We start from the raw sequence: 25,657 nt of genomic DNA on the forward strand, positions 1-25,657 counted from the left end.
CTGCATTCTGTGTGAAGAAGACACAGAAGGGAGACTCTCCTCACCTCTATTTCCTCAAGGGCCTTTCATATACAACATAAGCATGCCTGAGTATGAGATGCTGAGTTCTGAACCCTGTCAGCTGGTCATTATGTGTAACCCTTCCCCAACTTCCTGTTTCCCTAACCTCTTTTTTTGGTATGTAAAAGCCCACTTGATTATAGGATTATAGGATTATATTCCCCCTCCCCCACCTCTCACCCCTGTGGGTGTGATTCTAGATAATAAAGAAAGAGTCTGGCTTTGGGGTTGGAGAGAGAAAGCACATAGATCTGCTGCATATGGCAGGAAACGGCCATGAGGCAAAATACAGACTAACTCCAGCTCTACTCAACAGACCGGTCGGCCTGAGGGATTAGAAACACAGTGCCTGGGGCCGGGCGGTGGCGCAAGAGGTAAGGTGCCTGCCTTGCCTGCGCTAGCCTTGGACGGACCGCAGTTCGATCCCCCGGTGTCCCATATGGTCCCCCAAGCCAGGAGCGACTTCTGAGCGCATAGCCAGGAGTAACCCCTGAGCGTTACCGGGTGTGGCCCAAAAACCAAAAAAAAAAAAAAAAAAAAAAAAAAAAAAAAAAAAAAAAAAAAAAGAAACACAGTGCCTGGGGTGGCTCATCCAACTCATCATCTTTATTTTTATTCTACGATTATGCACAACTATTATTAAATATTAAGTTATGCAAGTGGGAAATTCAGTGAGCAACATAAAATATGGTAGTAGATATTAAAAATGTGATCTTTCCCAATCACCACATTCACCATTACCGATGTTCCTACTGTTCCTACGTGTGGTCCTTTCTGGTTGTTGAAACTGGTCCCATGTTTAATGACAATTTCTGGAAAGTTTGAAATTGGCCACTGGGGGGGGGCATATTTATCCCATGAAATCACAATTAGTACAAGGCATGGCCTTCTTTAAAATGTTTTTTTGTTGGGGAGGGGGGCTTGGGATTGAATGATTGCAGGGCCTCAAACAAGCAAGGCAAAAGCTCTATAGCTGAGCTACATCCCCTGTTTTCTTTATTTATTTAAAACCAGGGCTACTTGTTACTCATTTATCAGTCCACCATAGTATTTGATGCATGAGTAAGGAGATTGGCCCTCAACTAAGTGTTGATGGTTCATGTACAAACACAAAGGAAACGGCACTTGGGCATCTGGAAGAGAAACCGTTATTACTTTCTTACAAAGTGTTAAAGGCAGCAGAAATCAGGAGGGGATATGCTGGAGGTCTGAGGTGAAAGAAATATAGGAGAATAAATGGATTAAGAGAAATGTAGTGTTTTTATCTGACACTATTAAAAGGCCTCTTTGAGGTTAGTGGTTATGAATTTCATACTACAGTCATTGTGGTTACTAGCCATGATTTTCATTTTAAAGTAAATTAGTCAGATCTCACACTTCTTGGCTATCAACTGGTAATAAAACACCAAGTATGTTTTTTCAGGGGAGCACACCACAGAAAAGAATATCTTTCCTGTTAGTGGAAGCATAAACTACTTTGGGCATTTTCTGAAAACGATCTTCTGATATTGTTCCATTTTCTAAGTTCTACCAAGTGCCACTTTATGTGGCCAGTGAAATCCAACTAGTCAACTCAGGGTAAATATGAAATATGCCGACAGCATACAGAATTATTATTTTTTTTTGTTTTTGTTTTTGGGCCACACCCGGCAGTGCTCAGGGGTTACTCCTGACTATCTGCTCAGAAATAGCTCCTGGCAGGCATGGGGGACCGTATGGGACTCCGGGATTTGAACCAATCACCTTAGGTCCTGGATCAGCTGCTTGCAAGGCAAACGCTGCTGTGCTATCTCTCCGGCCCCTTCATACAGAATTTTTAAATGTATGTGCCTCAGGACTGAATAGAGATCATGAGAACTGTAAAAAAAAAAAAAAAAAAAAAAAAAAAGGCCTATTGCATCAGAGCCCTTAGGATAGGCTTGGATGGTGGTGGATGGTGATGGAGGCCTTTCTCTGCTGTCCCAGGCCACGTGGCTCCAAACCTCTCCAGCCAGCGGGTATCTGGGTTCAGGAGAGCAGCAGGTAGAAAACTCACAGGCAGGCTTCTTTAGAAGAAAACAAATTTATTTGCCCTGGCCAACATGTGACCGTGTTCACCATAACCATTTATGCTGGATCCTTATTCAGCCCTGCATCCTAACTTGTCTTTCAGCCACCTCTCCTCCAGCTACCTTCTCCATCCATGCAAATTCTCTTTGCCCTTCTGGCCCAAGCCTTTTGCTATTTACCAAAGGCCACTCCCAGAAATGGGAGATCTATTAGCAGGTAAGATTACACAGGAGGAATGGGGGTGGGGAGTTCTTGGTAATATTTATCCGCAGCAAATAATCCACACAGACAGGAGGGTTAAGGGGTAAAAGGTTGGATGAAGAGAGTCTTTTGTCAGCCTGCTGCTAGCTCCAAAACACACCTCGAGCCAGCCAGCCAACTCTGGCAAAAGACCCCGAAGCCTGGCACCCAAGCTATTTATTCGGCTCTAACAGCGCCCCCACCTGGAAGGTCAAGGTGGGACAACAGGCAAAGAACAATCTTACGGAAATATTTTCATATACAACAGCCTATTACCCCATTCGTTGAGGAAATCTATTAGAATAGAGGTATTGGTTCTCTAGTATTTTTCAGGTTTGAGTGAAGCAGTAAGTGGATTGATGTTTGAGCTAAGGCTGGAATTTTGTCAGAAAAATATGTCTGTCTGTCTATCTATCTATCTATCTATCTATCTATCTATCTATCTATCTATCTATCTATCTATCTATCCATCCATCCATCTATCCATCATCTATCTATCTATCTGTCTGTCTGTCTGCCTGCCTGCCTGCCTGCCTGCCTGCCTGCCTGCCTACCTACCTACCTACCTACCTACCTACCTACCTACCTACCTACCTACCTACCTACCTACCTATCTATCTAAAAAAGGATAAATTAAAAAGTCACCCCCAGAAACGGCCTCAGGCTCCGAGACGCTGGGACGTGGAACCGGGGGGACCCACCCAGCAGCTGGGAGGGACCCAGGGCTTGGCTGGGGCTCCGCGCCCTGGCGCCCCCACCGGGCATGGGCGAAAGAGCGCGGGCGCGGGACTGTCCGTGCTCGGGGCGGATAATAAAGTTAGAAAAGTTTGAAAAAGGAGGAAACAAAACGAAAATAAAAAGGAAACCCCAGCCCAGCCTCACCCCCGACCCCGCCCCGGGAGCGCCGGGCGCTGCTGGCGGAGGCTGGGCGCGCGCGGGCATGGGGGTCACGGTGGAGGTGCGCCAGGTGTACCAGTACCCCTTCGAGCAGGTGGTCGCCAGTTTCCTGCGGAAGGTACCAACCACGCTCGGGGACCCCCGGGCCCGGAGGCTGCGCGATCGATCCCGCTGCATCTGCGGGACGGACTTGGCGTGCGCCCGGGGCTGCAATTCCTCGAGGTTCCCCCCTGCGGGACGCGGGGACGCTCCGTGCGCCGCTGCACGTTCGCATCCCGGGCCGCCGCCGCCCGCTGCTTCTCCGCGGTTGCAGGGGGCGCGGGGCGCGAGTTCCCCAGGGGGGCTGCAGAAGTCTCGAGGGGCCCTCGCAGCTACTGGGGTGCCGGTGGAAGCGGCCCGGTACAGCTTTCTTTCTCTGCGTCTCTTCCTGCCGCCGCCCGGTTTCCTGGCTTTAAACAGCTGTAGACTTGAGATTTGGGGCGGATGGTGGGCGTCCCCGGTTTCCGTCCCGAATTCCCCGCACTGCTTTGTCCTGTGCAAAGTGGGGAAAAGAGCAAAAGCGACCGGGGAAAGGAGCCCGCGCACGGGGCCCAGCCGGGTTCAAAACCCGAGCACCCATATGGTTCCATCCCACGCCCCAGTCGGACAGATCCCTGAGCACTGAGCCAGGAGTCAGTCTCCTGGAGCCTCCCTCGCGAGCCCCAACTTTTCCCTCCCTTCCTTCCTCTCTTTCTTTCTTTCTTTCTTTCTTTCTTTCTTTCTTTCTTTCTTTCTTTCTTTCTTTCTTTCTTTCTTTCTTTCTTTCTTTCTTTCTTTCTTTCTTTCTTTCTTTCCTTCTCTCTCTCTCTCTCTCTCTCTCTCTCTCTCTCTCTCTCTCTCTCTCTCTCTCTCCCTCCCTCCCTCCCTCCCTCCCTTCCTTCCTTCCATCTTGGGTCAGCAGCATACAAGGCAAATGCCCTACTGCTGTGCTATAGCTCCCCACCTCCAACTTTTTCTCTTAGGTCTGGGCTCATGGTAAGAGAATTGGACATTTCTTAGAGAGCACCAGGCCTTGTGGGGTGGGGTGGCCTGGATTCTGGCCTTGCCCTTTCAATTCGCTCTCCTGGGTGCTGCTCAAGGCAGTGCCACCAAGGCTTAGTTTCTTCATCCGGAACATATGAATTTTGTGCTGGAATAGCCTTTAAGTTCCACTTTCACATTCTTTTGCTTGGGACTCATATCCGGAGAGTTCTGGAGCTCGCAGGGTGATCAAGGGCTCCTGGTATGTGAAGTGGATTTTCTCATGCCATGATTTCTTTGGAAAGTCTTCCTGGATTGTCCTCACTAGAAGGCATCTCTTGCTGTTCAGAACTGGAGGTCATCTTAAAACTCCAATGATCATTTTTCAAATGGCTTTGACAGGTAGGCCATGAATCTCTAAACTTTTCCAAGTAGGATTCCTGCTGAAACTTTTAGCATAGACAAGCCAGATTCCCCTGTCTAGAGACTACTGGATATGCAGCACTTTCTGGCTTCAGTTACTATACGTGTGTGTGTGTGTGTGTGTGTGTGTGTGTGTGTGTGTGTGTGTGTGTGTGTGTGTGTGTGTGTGTGTGTGTGTGTGCGCGCACGCGCGTGTGTGTTTGGTTTTGTGTACCAGGCTCCATGCTAGGCCTACTGGACATGCAGCATTTTCTGGCTTCGGTTATTATACGTGTGTGTGTGTGTGTGTGTGTGTGTGTGTGTGTGTGTGTGTGTGTGTGTGTATTTTGGTTCTGTGTATCAGGTTCCATGATCTTTCCTGAGAAAGATCCTTATCTTCCAGGACTGATGGCCTGTAGAGGGTGGGGCTGACATTCCTAAGTCCTGTCCTGCTGAACATGAGCTTCAGGTAGCTGATGCTTATTTACACATGCAGAGTTTATGGCCCTGCTGAAATTCCCGAGGTTCTTCCTCAGTACAGGCTTTCTGAAAACACTTGCATTTGTGGACTGATGCTGTCTGAAGAGGCACTCAGTCATCTTTACTCCTTCCAGCAGGTGGTAAAGATGTATTTACCTACATTTCACTGGCTGAAGAAATTAAGGATCGGAAACTTTAAGTCAAAGGCACAGCCAGCAGGTGGGATAGTTAGGATTTGAGGACTTTGGAATCCAGAGTTCAGAGTCCTCTTCACCCGGCTGGGCTCTCTTGCATGTAATAGGCTATTTGGGTTTTATGGAGGGAACCAACTGCTTACTCAGAAACTTGGCTGTGCTCTTGGTTTTTTCCCTCAGGTTAACTTGGCCATGTGAGTCTATTTTGTCCAATTAAAGAGAATCACTTGGAAGGATGCTAGACCGAGAAAGTGTTTTAGATGCTCACTGCTCTATGTTCCCTGCAATTTCATGACCCACACCATTGAGAGACTTAAACATTTGTTTTTTTGGTTGTAGGGTTATACCCCATGGTGCTCATGGGTTACTCTGGCTGTGCACTCAAGGATCATTCCTGGCAGGCTCAAAGAACCATATGAGATGCCAGGGATAGAACCTAGGTGGTTTGCATGCAAAGCAAGTGCCTTACCCGCTGTGCTATTGCTCTGGTCCAGTGAGAAACTATTTTCCTTATTCTGTGAGCAGACTGGGTGAATTTTGTACGCCATATTTTTTAGCTGAGGTCACTTATATAGCTGGATTTAGTTTGGACCTGGCGTCACTTTTAGAAAATAATTCACATAATGCCTAGAACATAGTAAACATGGAGTGAGAAAGACACTTTGGAAGACTGGATTAGGGGAAGGAGGGTTATGTACTGACAGGTGAAACTCTGGTAACCAGACAGAGTTAACTCCTTGGAAGACACTAGACATCTACATACAGAGCTGCCCTTCAGGATCTCTTCAAGGGGTTACATGTAATTTTCTAAGATGCTGGGAGAGTTTTCACTGGATGAGCTGGAATATGTAGACATAGATTCTAGACATGTTATTTCACTCAGGCACTGTTTTCACTGGCCTACTCTGTGCTCTTGTGCCAAGCAGAAAAGGTATCATCTAGGAGTGCTACTTCACGATCTTGTAGTGAGGGGGCCAGTAGAGTAGAGAAAATTATGAAAAGATGCCTGCTGACCTGCATGAGAGTTCTTGTACAGTGTTCAGCCAGCCTTTGTGCTGTGCTCATCTGTGGAAATGTGTAAGACAATTCTCCTGCCCTCACTTGCCACATGGTCATGCCCTGTCTTCTCCCAGGATTGTTGTGAGGATCACATGTGTCATGCAAGCACAAGCTTTTGAAAAGAAGTGTTAATGTACTAAGAACTTTGGGCAAACAGCACTTTCATTTTTTTCTTCTAGTCATGTATTGTTTCTTTCTTCCCAAAGGAAAACAGAAGCGCTAATAAGAGGATCTATAGGAAACATTTAATCTGATTTTTTGCTGGGCTGTGTTTAAAGCTGTATCAGGACTGAGCATGTACTATTTTAAATTGTCTACTGATCTGTGGCTCTTGGCATGTTGAGCACTCATACCCAAGTTATGCTATGCTACTATTTTTAAAACCCATGTTTGTGCTTCCTACACCTGCCTGTTGATACCACAAGAAAAAGATTAGCTACATAGTTTTCAACTGAAGAGGTTCCTTGGAAACAAGCTACACAACACTCTTTTTCCATGGGATACAGTGCTATTATTGAGCTCTTTATGGAGAAATTCATGAAACCTAGTACTGACAAACTGCTCTTTCAAGGCACTTGATGGTGTATTTTGGCCTCTGTCTATCTCTGTCTCTCCCCATAGGACCTTTAGCTTTCTAGTTCTCATCATTGCAGTTGTTTCCTTTTACTTACTGCAAAGAGACCATGAAATTACATAGATGAAAATAGCATAATCTATAATGACCCATTAATGCTTCTCCAACCCTCACTTTCTTGAATCCCCCCTCAATATTGTTATAATGATGGGAGGTGAGTTTGTACACACATACCTGTCTCTTACCTAATAACCATTTTTTTCTTTTAGTTTTGGGGTTACACATGGTGGTTGGTGTTCAGAGCTGCCCATAATGTACTGGAAGCCTCTGGCTTGGAAAAGCCGTTCACTATGCCTTTGAGCTTTCTGTCTACATTCCGGTGCTGACTGTCTGCTGTTAGCCAAGGCACTTAGTGAGATTATGGTCTTGATTGAGGGTCCAAGATTGTGATGCTGGGGTCAGAGTGGATAGCACAGCTGTAAGACATTTGCATTACACGCGGCCAACCTAGGACGGCCCTGGTTTAAATCTTGGTATCCCATATGGTCCCACAAGCCTGCCAGGAGTGACTTCTGAATGCAAAGCCAGGAGTCACCCCTGAGCGCTGCAGGTGGGACCCAAAAACCAAAAAAAAAAAAAAAAAAAAAAGATTGTGATGCTACCCAGAGTTTGCTGTGGTGCTTACACAGTGCCCTCAAGGGCTGCAACGTCTTGGGCCTAGTCCATGTACCTGTCTTTAGTTGTGGTGTCTGTTGGAGGTTGTATGGTCATATGCCTTTTTTTTTTTCTGACACATAACTGGGTGTGATATGTCTAACATTTGCTTGTGCCTCTGCAGTGTACAGAAGCAGAGCTGCCAGGCTCATTTTGCAAAGGGACAATGACTGTGCTCCATACATGTGAGATTCCAGGATTTGCACTTGTGACCATCATACTCCTGCAAGGCAGGTGATCTCAGCTAATGGTTGTCAACCTTTTTTGACTCCTGTATATTATAGACAATAGGAGAAATATTTCATAGGTGGGCTGTGAAATAGAATGTAGGTGGTAATTTTGTTTATTAAATAAAGTTCTTTTGGAGTCATACAGTTCTAGCTGTGTTCAGAAATTATTATTCTCTCTGCACTCACGGCTTGCTCCTGGTGGGCCATATGGGATGCCAGGGATTAAACTCAGGTCAACTGCATGCAAGACTGACTCCCTACTCACTGTGTTATCACTAGGGCTCCAACCCAGTGTTTTAAATTGTACTTTTTTTAGCTTTGTCACATCTGCTGTGGCTTGGAGATCCTCCGTGATTGGTGTGTGTGTGTGTGTGTGTGTGTGTGTGTGTGTGTGTGTGTGTGTCTGATTTTTGGTGATCATTCAGGAAATTTCCATCATCTAATGTCAGCCTGCATACCAAGGCTCTGAGATGCAAGACACTGAGGGATTCATCCTGGCCTTAATGGGCTGGCTTATCTTTCTGAGTTGGATTCAAAGATAACTTTTTTTTTTGTTTTTGGGTTAAACCCTGCAGCCCTTAGGGGTTACTCCTAGCTGTATGCTCAGAGCTCAGAAATCGCTCCTGGCAGGTTCAGAGGGCCATAGGGGATGCTGGAATTCGAACCACAGTTCTTTTGCATGCAAGACAAACACCCTATCTCTATGCTATCTCTCCAGCCCCTCAAAGATAAGTTCTTAAGCCTTTCCTCCCTGAAATTTAAAGTCCTACAAAATGGGATTGGATTTGCTTGTTTGTTTGCTTATTTATTTATTTTATTTAATATATATTTTATTTAAACAATTTGATTACATACATACTTGTGTTTAGGTTTCAGCAATGTAAAGAACACCACCCATCACCAGTGCAACATTCCCATTTCCAATGTCCCAAATCTCCCTCCTCCCCACCCTACCCCCACCTGTACTTTAGACAGGCTTTCTATTTCCCTCATACATTCTCATTGTTAGGATAGTTCACAATGTAGTTATTTCTCTTAACTAAACTCATCCCTGTTTGTGATAAGCTTCTTGAGGTGGGCTGTAACTTCCAGTTCTCCTCTCTTTTGTGTCTGAAAATTATTATTGCAAGAATGTCTTTCATTTTTCTTAAAACCCATAAATGAGTGAGACAATTCTGCATCTTTCTTTCTCTCTCTCTGACTTATTTCACTCAGCATAATAGATTCCATGTACATCCATGTATAGGAAAATTTCATGACTTCATCTCTCCTGATAGCTGTGTACCACAGTTTCTTTAGCCATTCATCTGTTGAAGGGTATCTTGGCTGTTTCAGAGACTTGCTATGGTAAATAGTGCTGCAATGAATATAGGTGTAAGGAAGGAATTTTTGTATTGTATTTTTGTGTTCCTAGGGTATATTCCTAGGAGTGGTATAGCTGGATCGTATGGGAGCTCGATATGCAGTTTTTGGAGGAATCTCCATATTGCTTTCCATAAATGTTGAACTAGATGGCATTCCCACCAGCAGTGGATAAGAGTTTCTTTCTCTCCACATCCCCACCAACACTGCTTGTTCTCATTCTTTGTGATGTGTGCCAATCTCTGGGGTGTGAGGTGGTACCTCATAATTGTTTTGCTTTGCATCTCCCTGATGATTAGTGATGTGGAGCATTTTTTTCATGTGTCTTTTGGCCATTTGTATTTCTTCTTTGTCAAAGTGCCTGTCCATTTCTTCTCCCCAGTTTTTGATGGGATTAGATATTTTTTCTTGAAAAGTTCTGTCAGTGCCTTATATATTTTGGAGACTAGCCCCTTATCTGATAGTTATTGGGTGAATAGTTTCTCCCACTCAGTGGGTGGCTCTTGTATCCTGGGCGCTATTTCCTTTGAGGTGCAGAAGCTTCTCAGCTTAATATATTCCCATCTGTTAATTTCTGCTTTCACTTGCTTGGAGAGTGCAGTTTTCTCCTTGAAGATGCCTTTAGTCTCAATGTCATGGAGTGTTTTGCCTACGTGTTGTTCTATATATCTTATGGTTTTGGGTCTGATATTAAGGTCTTTAATCCACTTGGATTTTACCTTCGTACATGATGTTAACTGGGGGGGGGGGTTCTAAGTTCAATTTTTTGCAAGTGGCTAGCCAGTTGTGCCAACACCACTTGTTGAAGAGGCTTTCTTTGCTCCATTTAGGATTTCTTGCTCCTTTATCAAAAATTAGGTGATTGTGTGTCTGGAGAACATTCTCTGAGTATTCAAGCCTATTCCACTGATCTGAGGTCCTGTCTTTATTCCAATACCATGCTGTTTTGATAACTATTGCTTTGTAGTAAAGTTTAAAGTTGGGGAAATTAATTCTTCCCATATTCTTTATCCCAATGATTGCTTTAGCTATTCTAGGGTGTTTATTGTTCCAAATGAATTTCAAAAGTGCCTGATCCACTTCTTTGAAGACAGTCATGTGTATCTTTAGAGGGATCGCATTATATCTGTACAATGCTTTGTGGAGTATTGCCATTTTGATGATGTTAATCCTGCCAATCCATGAGCAGGGTATGTGCTTCCATTTCCGCATGTCCTCTCTTATTTCTTAGAGCAGAGTTTTATAGTTTTCTTTGTATAGGTCCTTCACATTTTTAGTCAAGTTGATTCCAAGATATTTGAGTTTGTGTGGCTCTAATGTGAATAGTTGTTTTCTTAATGTCCATTTCTTCTCTATTATCATTGGTGTATAGAAAGGCCATTGATTTTTGTGTGTTAATTTTGTAACCTGACACATTGCTATATGAGTTTATTATTTCTAGCAGCTTTTTGGTAGAGTCCTTAGGGTTTTCTAAGTAGAGTATCATGTCATCTGCAAACAGCGAGAGCTTGACTTCTTCCTTTCCTATCTGGATTCCCTTGATATCTTTTTCTTGCCTAATCACAATAGCAAGGACTTCCAGTGCTATGTTGAGTAGGAGTGGTGAGAGAGAACAGCCTTGTCTTGTGCCAGAATTTAGAGGGAAGGCTTTTAGTTTTTCTCCATTGAGGATAACATTTGCCTCTGGTTTGTGGTAGATGGCCTTAACTATATTGAGAAAGGTTCCTTCCAGTCCCATCTTGCTGAGAGTTTTGATCAAGAATGGGTGTTGGATCTTATCAAATGCTTTCTCTGCATCTATTGATATGATCATGTGATTTTTATTTTTCTTGTTGTTGATGTTGTGTATTATGTTGTTAGATTTACAAATGTTAAACCAGCCTTGCATTCCTGGGATGAAACCTACTTGATCGTAGTGGATGATCTTCTTAATGAGGAATTGAATCCTATATGCCAGGATTTTGTTGAGGATCTTTGCATCTCTGTTCATCAGTGATATTGGTCTTTAATTTTCTTTTTCTGTAGCATCTCTGTCTGGTTTAGGTATCAAGATGATGTTGGCTTCATAAAAGCTATTTGGAAGTGTTCTTGTTTTTTCAATTTCATGAAACAGTCTTGCCAGGATTGGTAGTAGTTCCTCTTGAAAGATTTGAAAGAATTCATTAGTGAATCCATCTGGGCCTGTGCTTTTGTTTTTGGGCAGACATTTGATGACTGTCTTAATTTCCTCAATAGTGATGGGGGTGTTTAGTTATGCTACATCCTCTTCGTTCAACCGTGGAAGATTATAAGAGTCCAAGAATTTTTTTTTTTTTTTTTTGGTTTTTGGGCCACACCCGGTGATGCTCAGGGGTTACTCCTAGCTATGCGCTCAGAAGTCGCTCCTGGCTTGGGGGACCATATGGGACGCCGGGGGATCGAACCGCGGTCCGTCTCCTAGGCTAGCGCAGGTAAGGCAGGCACCTTACCTCCAGCGCCACCGCCCGGCCCCAAGAGTCCAAGAATTTATCCATTTCTTCCAGGTTCTCATATTTGGTGGCATAGAGTTTCTCAAAGTAGTTTCTGATTGCCCTTTGAATCTCTGTCATATCAGTAGTGATCTCTCCTTTTTCGTTTCTCTCTCTCTCTGTTAGTTTTGCCAGTGGACTATCAATCTTGTTTATTTTTTCAAAGAACCAACTTCTTCTTTCCTTGATCTTTCGGATTGTTTTTCGGGTTTCCACTTCATTGATTTCTGCTCTCAGCTTTGTTATTTCCTTCTGTCTCCCTATTTTTGGGTCCTTTTGTTGAGCACTTTCTAATTCTATGAGCTGTGTCATTAAGCTATTCAGGTATGCCCCTTCTTCTTTCCTGATGTGTGCTTGCAAAGCTATATATTTTCCTCTGAGTACTGCTTTTGCTGTGTCCCATAGGTTCTGATAGCTTGTGTCTCCATTGTCATTTGTTTCTAGGAAGGATTTAGTTTCCTCTTTGATTTCATTTCGGACCCACTGGTTATTCAGTATTAGGCTTTTTAAACTTCCAGGTATTAAAGTTTTTCTTCTGTTTCCCTTTGTAGTTCACATATAATTTCAGGGCCTTGTGATCAGTGAAAGTACCTGCAAAATTTCTATCCTCTTGATATTATGGAGGTATATTTTATGTGCTAGCATGTAGTCTATCCTGTAGATTGTCCCATGTACATGAGAGATGAATGTGTATCCAGGTTTCTGGAGGTCGAGTGTCATATATATATATATATATATATATATATATATATATATATATATATATATATATATATATATATATATATATATACTAGACCTCTTTCTTTCATTTCTCTTTTCAGGTCTAGGATATTCTTGTTGGGTTTCAGTCTGGTTGACCTATCAATTGTTGACAATGCCGTATATTGAAGTCTCCCATAATTATTGTGTTGTTATTGATATTATTTTTCAGATTCGTCAACAATTTTATTAAATATTTTACTGGCCCCTCATTCGGTGCATATATGTTTAGGAGAGTGATTTCTTCCTGCTGTACGTATCCCTTGATTAATACAAAATGTCCATCTTTGTCCCTTACAACTTTCCTAAGTAAAAAGTTTGCATCATCTGATATTAGTATGGCCACTCCAGCTTTTTTATGAGTGTTGTTTGCTTGGATGATTTTCCTCCAGCCTTTTATTTTGAGTGTATGTTTGTTCTGACTATTCAGGTTTGTTTCTTAGGCAGCAGAAGGTTGGATTTAGTTTTTTGATCCATTTAGCCACTCTGTGTCTCTTAACTGGTGCATTTAGTCCATTGACATTGAGAGAAAGAATTGTCCTGGGATTTAGCCATCTTTATATCAAAGTTTGGTGTGTCTGTTGGTCAGTCTTATCTTAAAGTAGGTCTTTCAGTTTTTCTTTTAAGACTGATTTTGAGTGTGTGAAGTTTCTGAGCTGTTGTTTGTCTGTGAAGCTATGTATTCTTCCTTCAAACCTGAAAGTGAGTTTTGCTGGGTGCAGTATTCTAGGCGAAGCATTTATTTCATTGAGTTTTGTCACTATGTTCCACAACTGCCTTCTGGCCTTGAGTGTTTCAGGTGACAGGTCTGCAGTAAATATCAAGGATGTTCCCTTGAATGTAATTTCTCTTTTCAGTCTTGCTGCTTTCAGAATTCTGTCTCTATCTGTGTGATTCGTCATTGTGACTAGGATGTGTCTCGGGGTGTTTTTTCTGGGGTCACTTTTAGTTGGTTCTCTTTGGGCATTCAGGATTTGATCACATGCATTCTTTAGCTCTGGTAGTTTCTCTTTGATGATGTTCTTGACCATTGATTCTTCCTGGAGATTTTCTTCCTGGGTCTCTGGGACTCCAATTATTCTTAATTTTTTTCTGTTGAGCTTATCATAGACTTCTATTTTCATCTGTTCCCATTCTTTGAGTAATTTTTCTATTGTTTGATCATTTGCTTTTAGGCTTTTTTCTAATCTCTTCTGCTGTATTGATTTGTTATTCATCTCAATCCTTCAGTGTACTAAATCTATCCTCAGCTACTGTTAACCCATGGAAAAGTTCATCCATGTTTTTCTTCAATTCATCTACTGAGTTTTTCAGACCTGTTATTTGACCTAAAATTTCAGTTTGGAGATTTCTCATTTCTATCTTCATATTGTCTTGATTCTTATTAGTGTTCTCTTCTATACTTTGTTTGAGTTCTTTGAACATCTTCCATATTTCGACTGTAAACTCCTTATCTGAGAGAATGACTAGATGGTTGGCCATGCTCTGGTCATCTGATTTGCCCTCTTCATTCTCTATGTCTGGCACTGGCCTGCTTTGTTTCCCTCTTGTCACACTTGTATTGTGGGTTTTTTTTTACGTGTTGTGGTTGTATTCATTGGCTAAATGATGTGCGTTTCTGTGTAGGGAAGTGGAGGCTCCTCTGGCTCCTCCCTCTCTGGGCGTATCAACTCACCTCCAGGGAGGGTTCCAGGGAAGGATAGCCGTGTGCAGATGAAGCCACACATAGGATGAAATCAGGCCAGGAATGCAGCACAGCACAGGAGACAGTCAGAGATAGGTGCTGGCATCTGAGTTCCAGCAGATTTCAGGGGCTTCCCCCTTTTCGGGGTGTATCAAGACACCTCCAGGGAAGGCTCCAGGGCTTATTTATTTATTTTTCTGATTTTTATTGAGTCTTGTTTATTTTGAATAAGAACAGAAAAATTCTATTTTTTCCTTACCATCAACTTGTTCAGGTGATTTTCTTTTGATATTTACTTATCTGTCTTAGCTATAAGATTCTTGGCTATACTAGTGATGCTCAAATATTACTTCTGGCTTTGTGCTCAGGAGACCACATGTGGTGCTGGGAATTGAACTGGGTTGTCCATGTGTGAGGTAAATGCCTTAATCCCTATACATCCTCTTATTTATTCCTCAGCCCCTCAAATGCTCCCCCCCCTTCTCATTCTCTCTCTGTGTATAAAATGGCACTGTTGTCTCAATAGTCAAGATATAGAGAGAGAAATGAAAGTGTCATTGTAAAGAGGCTTCAAAGACTTTTCTTAATAGATTCTAAGATCTAAAGCAGCCTTGACACATAGTAGATGCTAAGTGAATGAATCCTTGTGAATAAGTGAATGAAAGACACTAGTGAGAATTATACCTACATAACTTGAGAGACCAAGTTATGACTTTAGTTAAGGTATTATAGTAAAATGAACAGATTGAAATAATTTCTTTGCTTCAACACAACAGTCTTACATTTTATTCATTACCACCCAGAGCCTGATGTGTTGAACAAAATGGTTTGAATGTTTACCCTTACACACATAAAGAGGATTTATGAATGGCTATTTCCATTTAGAGTAGAAAGTTGGTTGGGTAATTAATAATGTTTTCATTTCTGATTCTATCTCTCCCTCACAAATCTGACTCTTACATGTGAGTAACACATCTCCCACAGAGACCCTGAAATAGTTGGGGAGGGCTGAACCTATATTTTATAAAAATAAATGATTTACTGTATGACAGGCCCAGTTTAACATAATGGCTGTTTATCTTTTTGATCATGTTAAGGAACAGCCTTTCCCCCTCTTATCTCCCCATCCTCACATTTATTTCAAAATTGTGGTCAGGCCAGGAAGAGGAAGAAGCCAATGGGCAGAGCAGGCTCTGATTGTGGACAGCTAAGCTGGTGTGCTGCAGGTTATGTGAACTTAGGCAAATTAATTTATTTACTCATTTATTCACTATTCTTATCTGCAAAGTAAGAAGTAAGAGCAAAAACAATGGTCTTAATGAGTCAGGAGGGGAACTTAAATTGGATAATGCATATCTTGCTTGTAACATATAGCTTAGTTAATGGTAGTAAGTGCTTTAAAGTACCTGTTAAATAATAATACAATAAGAAGTTACTACGTATATCTGCACATGTGAAAATAAAATGCTGAGAGAAGTAGTCTGCAGAAATCTTGACTAACTTGGAGTAATAAGAGGAGAGTATCCATGAGCTAAGATGCACATTTGAAGTATGACTTATTGTTTGTTTATATATTTGTTTTTTGGGGGGAGGGCACTCTGGCTGTGCTCAGGGCTTACTCCTGGCTCTGTGCTCAGGGATCACTTTTGTTGGGACTCAGAGGATAATATGTAATGTTTTGGATTGAACCCAGTTTGTGTAAGGCAGATGCCCTACCCATTGTGTTATTTCTCCAGCCCCGTGACTTACTGTTTAAAGGCTACTTAAAACTTTTGAAGTTTGCTTAGTAATTTATTTAGTGGAGGTTCTGCATTGATCACTAATTAAAGGGTTGGAGATTTTTTGTTTATTTGTTTTTGGGTCACACCCGGCAGCGCTCAGGGGTTACTCCTGGCTTCATGCTCATAAATCGCTGCTGGCAGGCTCTGGGGACCATATGGGACGCAGGGATTCTAACTGATGACCTTCTGCATGAAAGGCAAACACCTTACTTCCATGCTATTTCTCCAGCCCCAGGATTGGAGATTTTTAACTATCCAACACAACCAGTTGCAATATGGGGTAGTTAATATTTGCTTTATTTCTTTTTCTTTTTCTTTTTTGGTCATACCTACCAGTACTTGAATGTTGTTGCTACTCAAGGCTCACTTCCAGCAGTGTTCAGGGGATCATGCAGTGCAAGGAGTTGAACCTGGGTCTCTGGCATGCAAAACCTGTTTTGCTGTTCTTTCAACTAGCTTTTCAGCCCAAGGTTATTTTATTTATTTATTTTGTGTGAGAAGGGGACAAACATGGCTGTGCTTAGGGATCACTCCTAGTGGCACTTAGGGAACCATAAGAAGTGTCTGGGTCAAACCCAGGCTGGCCAGGTAAAAGGCAAGCGTCCTACTTTTATAGTCTTACTTTGTTACTCTTATTCTTACTGCTGTATTCTTTATTTTCCCAAGGTTCATATTTTCCTTATAAACCCATGAGAGCCTATAAAGTTCTTAAAAAATAGTTGAGGGGCCTGAGCAGTGGCACAGTAGTAGGACGTTTGACATGCATGCACCTAACCTAGGACAGACTGCGGTTTGATCCCTGGAGTCCCATATGGTCCCCCAAGCCAGGAGCGATTTCTGCGCACATAGCGAGGAGTAACTCCTGAACATCACCGAGTGTGGCCCAAAAACAAAACAAAACAAACAAACAAACAAAAAAAAGTTGGTTGACTTTGAAATTGACTTTGTAATTAAAAAATATTGTTTATTTTTTGGGGGCACACTTTACAGTGCTCAGGGGCTGTTCCTAGTGTTACTTAGAGGACCATAAAGTGGTGAATAGGAACTGAATCACTGTTTCTGCATGCAGAACAGTTATATTAGCCTTTAAAACCATCTCTCTGTCCAGGTTGCCTTAACACAAGAAATTATATTTTATACTTCTCTGCTACATGCTTTCCCTAATGTGAGTATAGAGAGAGTTACTGTGGCTTATAAGAATTCTGATTATTTGAGTTTTATTAGTGTGTATGCAATGGTGGTGGTATAGAAATGGGGGTTGAGCCCACATTTCTGAGTCATAACACCAATATTCTGGATTGGTAACATGAGCTTGTGAGAATGTTCTGGTGTAGAATAATGAAAAATATTTTTCTCTTATCATTGAAGTATTTTTGGATGCAGATCAATAATAGTAGTACTTAGGAGGTAAAGCCCAAAGTGTGTAAGTTTTTTTAAACATTAATTTTTTCAGTGAAGGCAAAGGTAGCCTTGATTGAACAGAGAATCTTCATAGTAAGGCATTCTGCTTTATACTCAATTATTTCTTTTTTAATTTCTAGAGCCGATTTTAAAAATAACTATATTTTTTTCTTTAAAAATGAAGCAACATAGGCAGACTCAAATATAAGTGATTTGCCCTTCAGTTGAGGTCTCTTGGATTCTAAAACTCAACGTTGCTTTTTCATACTTTGTCTTTATTTTTCACTTTTGACAATCTCTAATCTTCATTTAGAAATAATTTGACTTTGCAAAAGAAAACCAAAGAATTTCTAAATGGCACTTTTTCAGTTTCCCAAGCCACAAGACCATTTTAAAACCAGGAAAAGCAATAGACCATAGTCAAGTTTTGGCAGCTGTCCACTTAGTGTCTTTCTTGGAGCTTGGGATCTAGGCCAACTCCCACTTTGCATTTTCCTCAGTCTTCTGGACCAAGGATCTTGGTACTTTTGAAGAATACTGATCAGCTAGTTATTTGTTAGAGATTGTGTTTTCAGTATGTCGGGTTCATACAAGCATTTAGTGTTGAGATAAGAGGATTTTCTTTTGTGCTGGAATTAGATACTCTTTTTAAAAATTGTCATGATGTCATTGCCTATTAGAACATATTTGAAAGAGAGAGGATGATAGAACATTGACTACCTTTGTTTACTCCTGTGAGAAGTACCTTTGGGATCCCTGGTGGTTTACTAGACCTCTTGGCCTGCAGATAGCAACAGGGAATTCTTTATCTTAACTTCCTGCTTTTTTTTTTTTTTTTTTTTTTGTTCTTTATCTTCCTACTGGTCTAAAGGTCATTAAGCAGATATTCAGACTATCTCTCCACATTGCCTGGTTGAGATTTTGGCCACTGACACTTTGATTGATAACTCATTTGGTTTGGTATGAAATCAACTTTGCTTTTTCTTCAAAGACCAGTATGATTTTGTGTAATTCAACTGCAAAATCTTTTTTTCAGGACTTACAGCTCTTTCCACATGCATGCTGAGAAGTAGTGTGAGCAGTTTCGCTTAATGCTTAGAAAAAGAGGTCAGTTTGCCAGACTTACCTTAGATCCTTTCAGTTCTCCTTTTAGGTCATTCATGCAGATCACCTAGCTCCACACTCTTTTTCTGCTGTCTTGGAAAATGAATTTGAAAGTTACTAAACTGATTAAATACAGGGCACTGAAAGAAGAGGTTTCATGGGGATATCATCAAAAGCAGAAATGCCTTCTCAACTTTTTGGAGAGTTTCTATTTTAATAACTTTCTTTTCCTTTTCCTTTTGATTTTGGGCCATATCTGGTGGTGCCCAATGATGGATATTGCAGCCAGCACTCTAGACCACTAAACTATTTCTGTGCCCTAACTTTCCTTTTTGACTTGTAGGATTTCTTTTCTTTTTTTCTTTTTTGATTTTTGGGTCACACCCCACAGTGCTCAGGGGTTACTCCTGGCTCTACGCTCAGAAATCACTCCTGGCAGGCTTGGGGAACCATATGGGATGTTGGGATTTGAACCACTATCTTTCACATGCAAGGCAAACACCCTACCTCCATGCTTTCTCTTCAGCCCCTAGGATTTCTTAATTAAAATGTTTTTATTTTATTTTTATTAATAATTTTTTAATTGAATTGTTGTGAGATACACAGTTACAAAGTTGTTCATGATCAGTTTCAATCAATGTTCCAACACATTTCCTACCACCAATTTTCCTAGTTTCTCTCCCCCCTCCCTCTTTATATGTTTTTAATTCCTGTGAGTGACAGATAAATGTCCTATCTTCATGAAGTTCCCCCAACCCATATATTGATTGAGTGCTATTCATTTGATTAGCTGACACAAATTTTGACCACTTAGTTTTTATAGTTATGTATTTATATTATATTGTGTATATATGAATATATATAGTTTAGCATAACACAACTTTTTTAACTCAGTATTTTATAATATTTGGCCTTCAAAAACAAGTGAAAACAAGGTATAGACTTAGGACAGAATTAAGGATATTTGTAATAGGCTTCTTTTGTGGGGGAGCACACCCTGTGGTGCTCAGGCATTACTCTGTGAAGGCACAGGGGACCAAATGGGATGCTGGGAATTGAACCCTGGTCAGCTGCCCTGCTCAGCCGGAGGAAGCAAACACCCTACCTGCTGTACTATTGCTCCTAGTTCTGTCTGAGAAAGGAAGTTAATTTCTCTATTATGTGAAGAAAGAGAGAGTTCCAGTCACATCATGACATGTGGCACGCATGATGGATTCCCACAGTCCTTTGTGGTGCTTCATAGGCTGCTATGCTTCTGATCCACTGAGCCAGGTCCATGGAAAACAAGGTGTAGGCCCGGTCGAGGCCCTTTTACCTCTTTGCTTTTGTCAGAACCGCTAGTATGGAGCTGGGTAGGGACTCCCAGACCACTGCACTGTTTCAGCCTTTGTACCATGATATCATTTACTGCAAAGGTTCCTTTTCTTTTACTACTTGTTGATAGGTTTGCTCATTTGGAGGAGGTGAAGGAAGAGAACAGAGATGCAGCCTCTAGCCTCAGGCTCAGAGATACTCATTAAGTCCTTGTTTGGCTCCATCCGGCCTTAGCTTGACCAAAAACATGGCCACCTTGTGTCTGGGAAGGTGCTTAGGAAAACCTGGCTGTGTGCTTCATATCTTCTCAAGTTGGCCTGTTTTATGGGGACCCTCTGGATCTGGCTATCTCGCCTCACCTCTTGGAGATGCATTTTTGTGAATGAAACCAGCTCCCTTTGGGTTCCCACAAGATGGCAACAGCTCATTTACAGGAGCGCAGGTAGGGGGAGCCTTAGCACAACTAATCTTTTCATTTTTAAAGAGTTAAAAATCAAAGCCTTTCATAAATAACGTGAAATAGAGCTATTTTAACTATGCTATTTTAACTAGTTTCTTTTCTCCCATTCATAGATGAAAACTTGAAACATGTTTCTACAGAGTTCTAAAAGTGTAGGAAAATGACCTGAACATTGCAAATAATTTTGTAGGAGGAATGAATAAATAGCTCAGGGCCGTTTCTTTAAAAAAGAAAATTATCTATTGGGTGGCCCTTCAGTACTATACAATGGTCTCTCCTTTAGCTCCCAGCACTCTTTTAAACCATGGTATGATTTATTGTCTGCTGATATAGTTATTTGTTTCCTCAACTTACAACTAAATTTCTGGGAGTATGAAAGTTTTGCTTGTTTCAGTTCATATGCTTGGTATTGGAACAGTGCATGGCATATAAATAATAAAAATTTTTTTTACTCAGATTAGTTTTAATTTAAAAAATTAAAATTTTAAATCTAAATTTAAAATTTTATTTTATTTTTGTTATGTATTTTATCTTATTTTAATCCAAACTTAAAAATGTTAAATTTAAATTTTTTTAATCCATTTAATCTATTGTTTAAACCAGTATCCTAGTGTGAAAGTCATATATTTATGAAGCATTTGAGTTTCTAATCTGTAGGAAATGTTGCTCTAACTTAGTGGAGTAATCAGAAGCTGTAAACTTTTATCATTCTAACTTCTCTTGTAGATCCTATTTTGAACCTCTTTTGCAATTCAGCTCAGCAATCTTCCTTCAATGTCTGGTTTATTTATAATATTCAGCTAGAATATATTTATGGCTCTCAAATGTGCGAACTGAATTATAGTAGAGGGAAAACTCATATATTACCTTAGTGTAAAAGTTCTAATTTACATACACCCACCCACCCATGCCCTTCATGGCAACTGGGATTCTACCCTATTGCTTTAAAGGGTACTGTGTGTGGGGTGGAGGTGATGCTGAGCTTCATAGCATCCCAACCTGGCCTCCAGACAAGAAATACTGATGGTTAAACTGTAGGAGAGCAGTAATTGTAATTCCTGCAAGTCTTTCTGGAGCGAGTATGAATGAATGAATGAAGAATGAAGAATGAAGAATTTGTGATTCATTACCAAGATGGCTGCTGTCAGGTTCAGAGTGAGTGACAAAATTTATAGTACAGGCCATTCTGGGGTATGGAGGAGATTGAAGACTGATCCCACAGTGTCTTCACAGGTTGGTCCCCATCAATTTTTTTTTTTCTTATTGATCCCTGAAGTTAGTGAGGTCTCTCATCCCAATGATTTATTCACTCAACCAGTGTTCATTGGATCATACTTGGTGGTAGAGATACAGGAATAATGGAAATGGATCATGTTCCTGCCTGCATGAAGATACTGTTTAAATCCTGAGTCCTTGGTATACATATATATTTTTTTTTTGTGTGTTTCTTTGTTTTGATTTTGGGTCACACCTGGCGGCTCTTGGGTTACTCCTGTCTCTGTGCTCAGGAATTACTTCTATCGGTGTTTGGTGCTAGGAGTACTGTTTGGGGTGGTAGGGATTGTGTGCAAGGAAAACATCCTACCATCTCCCTAAAAAGTGCCCTAACATTCTGTACTATCTGGCTCCAAAGAGGGGCACGCATATTTTTAAGGATGTGTGAAACTGGTGAACCTTTTTCTTGGGATGTCAGTATGCTACCTTTGATCTCTGTCTCTGTCTTTCTCTCTTACACACACACACACACACACACACACACACACACACACACACACACACACACACACACGCACGCACGCGCGCGCGCACAATTTTGTATTGTAAAACAACTTTGTTTTGACATCCTATGCTGCTGTGGCAGATGGAGAAGGCCCATTTGCACTCTAACACCATGTGCAGATCCCCATTTCTTCTGTTCCCCAGTCACCTTCCCTATCCTGTTTGCTACTCCAACTCCTCAGCATCTAAGATGTTTTCTATCTCCATTTCTTTTCAGACTTGATCACAAAGGGAGCAGGAGGGTACTTGCCTATCAATGAGCTGACCTGGGTACAATCCTGGCATCCCGTATGGTCCCCAAGCTCTTGTGGATTCCAGAACACAGAACACTGTGTTCCAAGCAGACGTACTCACAAGATGATGCTGTAACCTCTAAGAAAAGGGTTCACCCTAGGCTCAGCACTTCTGACTCCGCAGCCGTCTTGTCCTATGACATTAGGGGGTCATTTGACCTTCCAAGTCTCCCTTTTTTGCAACCGAGCAGTGGAATCAGTTGAATTTGAGTTCATGGAGAGATTGAGGGTGGGTGGGGTGGACAGACTGCATCAGCAATAGAAGGTATCTGGAAGTATACTCCGGTCTTATCTCTCATTAGCTGGGAGATTTTGAGCAAATTGACTGATTTTATCAGCACTTTATTTCTTATATGTGAGATGAGAAAATAAAACTGCTTTTACCTCATGGGAGAGATTTGAGAATTAAACTGAAATTATGTATGTAAACTGCCCGGGACAGAAATAGCTCTCTTACATCCTTTTTTTTCCAGAGGAATTAAATCAATAATAAACCTATTAATTGAGCTCTGTCATAGTTTACATCTATAACTATTTCTGTGACGTTAATATAGACAATGCTGTGGGGCCTTGTGAATGAACATTGTTTATTAGGCTGGGCTTCATTTTCTGGGTCTACACGGAGTAGCTAGATGATCTGAAAATCTCTGATCTGCATTCAGCTTCACTTTTTGAAAAGGTTAAAAAAATACGTTTGGGGTCTTGGAGTCACACCTGGTGGTGCTCAGAACTGCTCCTGGTTCTGTTCTCAGGAGTGACACCTTGTAGTACTCAGGGGAACATATGTGGTGCAGTGTGTCAAACTTGGCTCAATTACATGTAGGTCAGACTCTTTACCCCTGCACTGTCTCTCGGGCACTTCTAATAGGATTTGCTATCATGAGACCCAATCCTTTCAGAAAGACTGTTAGGGGATTTATGTTTATGTGTTTTTTTTGGATGGTGGGCACACTTGGTGGTGTTCAGGGTATAGTCCTGGCTCTGAGCTTAGAAATTACTCCTGGCAGCTTAAGGGGACCACATGGGATGCCACAGACCGAACCCAGGTAGGTGGCTTGCAAGGCAAATGTCCTCCTCATTCTGTTATCACTCTGGCCTTAAGGACTTATATTTTTATTTTATTTTTTAAAATAATTTTTAATTTAAGCATCATGGTCACAAACATGTTTGTAATCAGGTTTCAGCCTTAATATGCACACACCCCCTACTCCAGTGTAGCTTTCATTACACCAGTTTCCCTTATTTCTTTCCTACCCACCCCCTGCCTGTCTTCCAGAAAGGCATATTTCTCTCTTTGTCATTGTCATGGTAGTTGTTAGTGTAGTTATTTCTCTAACTGTGCTTACCACTCCTTGTGGTAAGCTTCATATCAAAATTGGATTTTTTTTAAAATTCACTTCTGTGTATTTTTCTGGTCATGTCTGGTAGTTTCCTGGATACTCCCAGTGGTGCTCAGGGCACTGTGGTATGGTAAGGGCTAGAATCTGGGTCTCCTATTTGCAAAGCACATGCTCCAGTCCTCTGAGCCATCTTCCTGGACCCTGTTGGGGATTTAAACAAGAAAAGTAAGTGAAATTTTTCTCCCAGTTTCTGGCACAAAGCATAGTTTATTTTTTTCCCTTCAATTTTTATCCAGACATTGTGGTTTACTTTACTATTTGTCATGGGGTTTCAGACATATGTTTCAGCTCCATAAGTGCCACCAATGTCAATGTCCCTCCACCTTATTCTACTGCCTTCATAAACTTATTTGGGGGGGGGGATACTACACCTGGCAATGCTCCGGGATTACTCCTGATTCTATACTCAGGATTACTCCTGGCAGTGCTCTGGGGACCATATGGGATACTAGAAATTGAACGTGGGTCAGCTGTGTGCAAGACAAATGCCCTACCTGCTTTACTATCACTCTGACTGCATAAATTTACTTTTCTTAAAAATTTAATTTTAAATTTTGCTCACATATTTACAGTGGTTTTAATGTTAAGGTTTTGATCACCATCCCTAGTGTGCCCCTGATTCTTAACATTCTTATGTTATGTCAAGCCAAATTTATGGTTTCCTCACACCCACATTTAGTATTCTCAATTCTGTAATTCAGGGCCAAGGATTTGCCAACATTTGATACCTTTCATTCTCTTGTCTTATTTCTCTCTATACCATGGATGAAATCCATGAGATCATTCATTATTTGTCCTTTTCTCTCTGACTTCCTTTGCTTAACATGGTACCCTCCAGTACCCTCCAAATTGTAGTAAAACACATGCTTTCATTTTATTTTTTAGCTTCATAGTATTCCACCGTGTATATATACCACAACTTTTTTTATTCTTTCATCTGTCATTGGACATATATTATTTTAATATCTTGGCTACTGTACTCATGGATTCAATTAACATAGGTATGCATATATATTTTTTAAATTGATGTTTGTATGCTTGGGGATAGGTGTCAAGAAGTAGAATTATTGGGTCACAAGAAAACTTAATCCTTAATTTTTTTGAGGTTTTTCCTTACTGTTTTTAACTATTTTCAACCGATGCTGAACTGGAAAACATTTTCATCAACAGTGATGTGGGTGCCATTTTCTCTACATTCCCTCAAGGCTGATCGTTTCCAATCTTTTTTGATATATGACATTCTGAACAGTGTAAGGTCTTAGCTTGTTGTTTTGAGCTGTATTTCCCAAGTAATAATACGAACAAATTTTCATATGCCCACTGGCCATTTGGATGTCCTCTTTGTGGAAATGTCTATTCATCTCCTCTCTACTTTTCTGGGATGGGGTTATCAGTTTTTTTTATTGTTATTGTTGTTACAGAGTTTTGCAAGTGCTTTCTATGTTTTGTATATTAGCTTCTGATATGATCTGTGATGTACAAATATCTCTTCCAGTTTGGTTTGGTGAGAACTCTTTTCTTTTCTTTTCTTTTTTTTTTTTTTTTTGGTTTTTGGGCCATACCTGTGATACTCAGGGGTTACTCCTGGGTATGAGCTCAGAACTCGCTCTTGGCTTGGGGGACCATATGGGATGCCAGGAGATCGAACTGCAGTTTGTCCTAGGCTACGGCAGGCAAGGCAGATGCCTTACCATTTGTGCCACTGCTCTGGCCCTTGGTGGGAACTCTTTATTTTTTAATATAATTTTTATTTGAATCATAGTGGGTTACATATCGTTCACAGTAATATTTTAGGTACATATTAATATTGAATCAGGGGAATTCCCATCACTGAATTGTCCTCCCTCCACCTCCGTTCCCGTCTTGTCTCCCTTATCCTCCACCCTCACCCCCGGGGCTGCTAGAATGAGTG

General features: G+C 41.2%; 1 protein-coding gene across 1 annotated transcript in view; it reads left to right on the forward strand.

Annotated features, from left to right (window-relative positions):
* Window positions 1-3,238: 3,238 nt before the first annotated feature.
* The window catches only part of PRELID2 (PRELI domain containing 2), a 92,687-nt gene continuing 70,268 nt past the window's right edge, over window positions 3,239-25,657 (forward strand). Inside the window, exon 1 of the mRNA XM_049786962.1 lies at window positions 3,239-3,364. Within this exon, the coding sequence (XP_049642919.1) occupies window positions 3,290-3,364 (75 nt within the window). The 5' untranslated portion in view covers window positions 3,239-3,289. The remainder of the gene's footprint in view (window positions 3,365-25,657) is intronic.

This window comes from Suncus etruscus, chromosome 14 (genome assembly GCF_024139225.1).
Source record: "Suncus etruscus isolate mSunEtr1 chromosome 14, mSunEtr1.pri.cur, whole genome shotgun sequence".
Lineage (NCBI taxonomy): Eukaryota > Metazoa > Chordata > Mammalia > Eulipotyphla > Soricidae > Suncus > Suncus etruscus.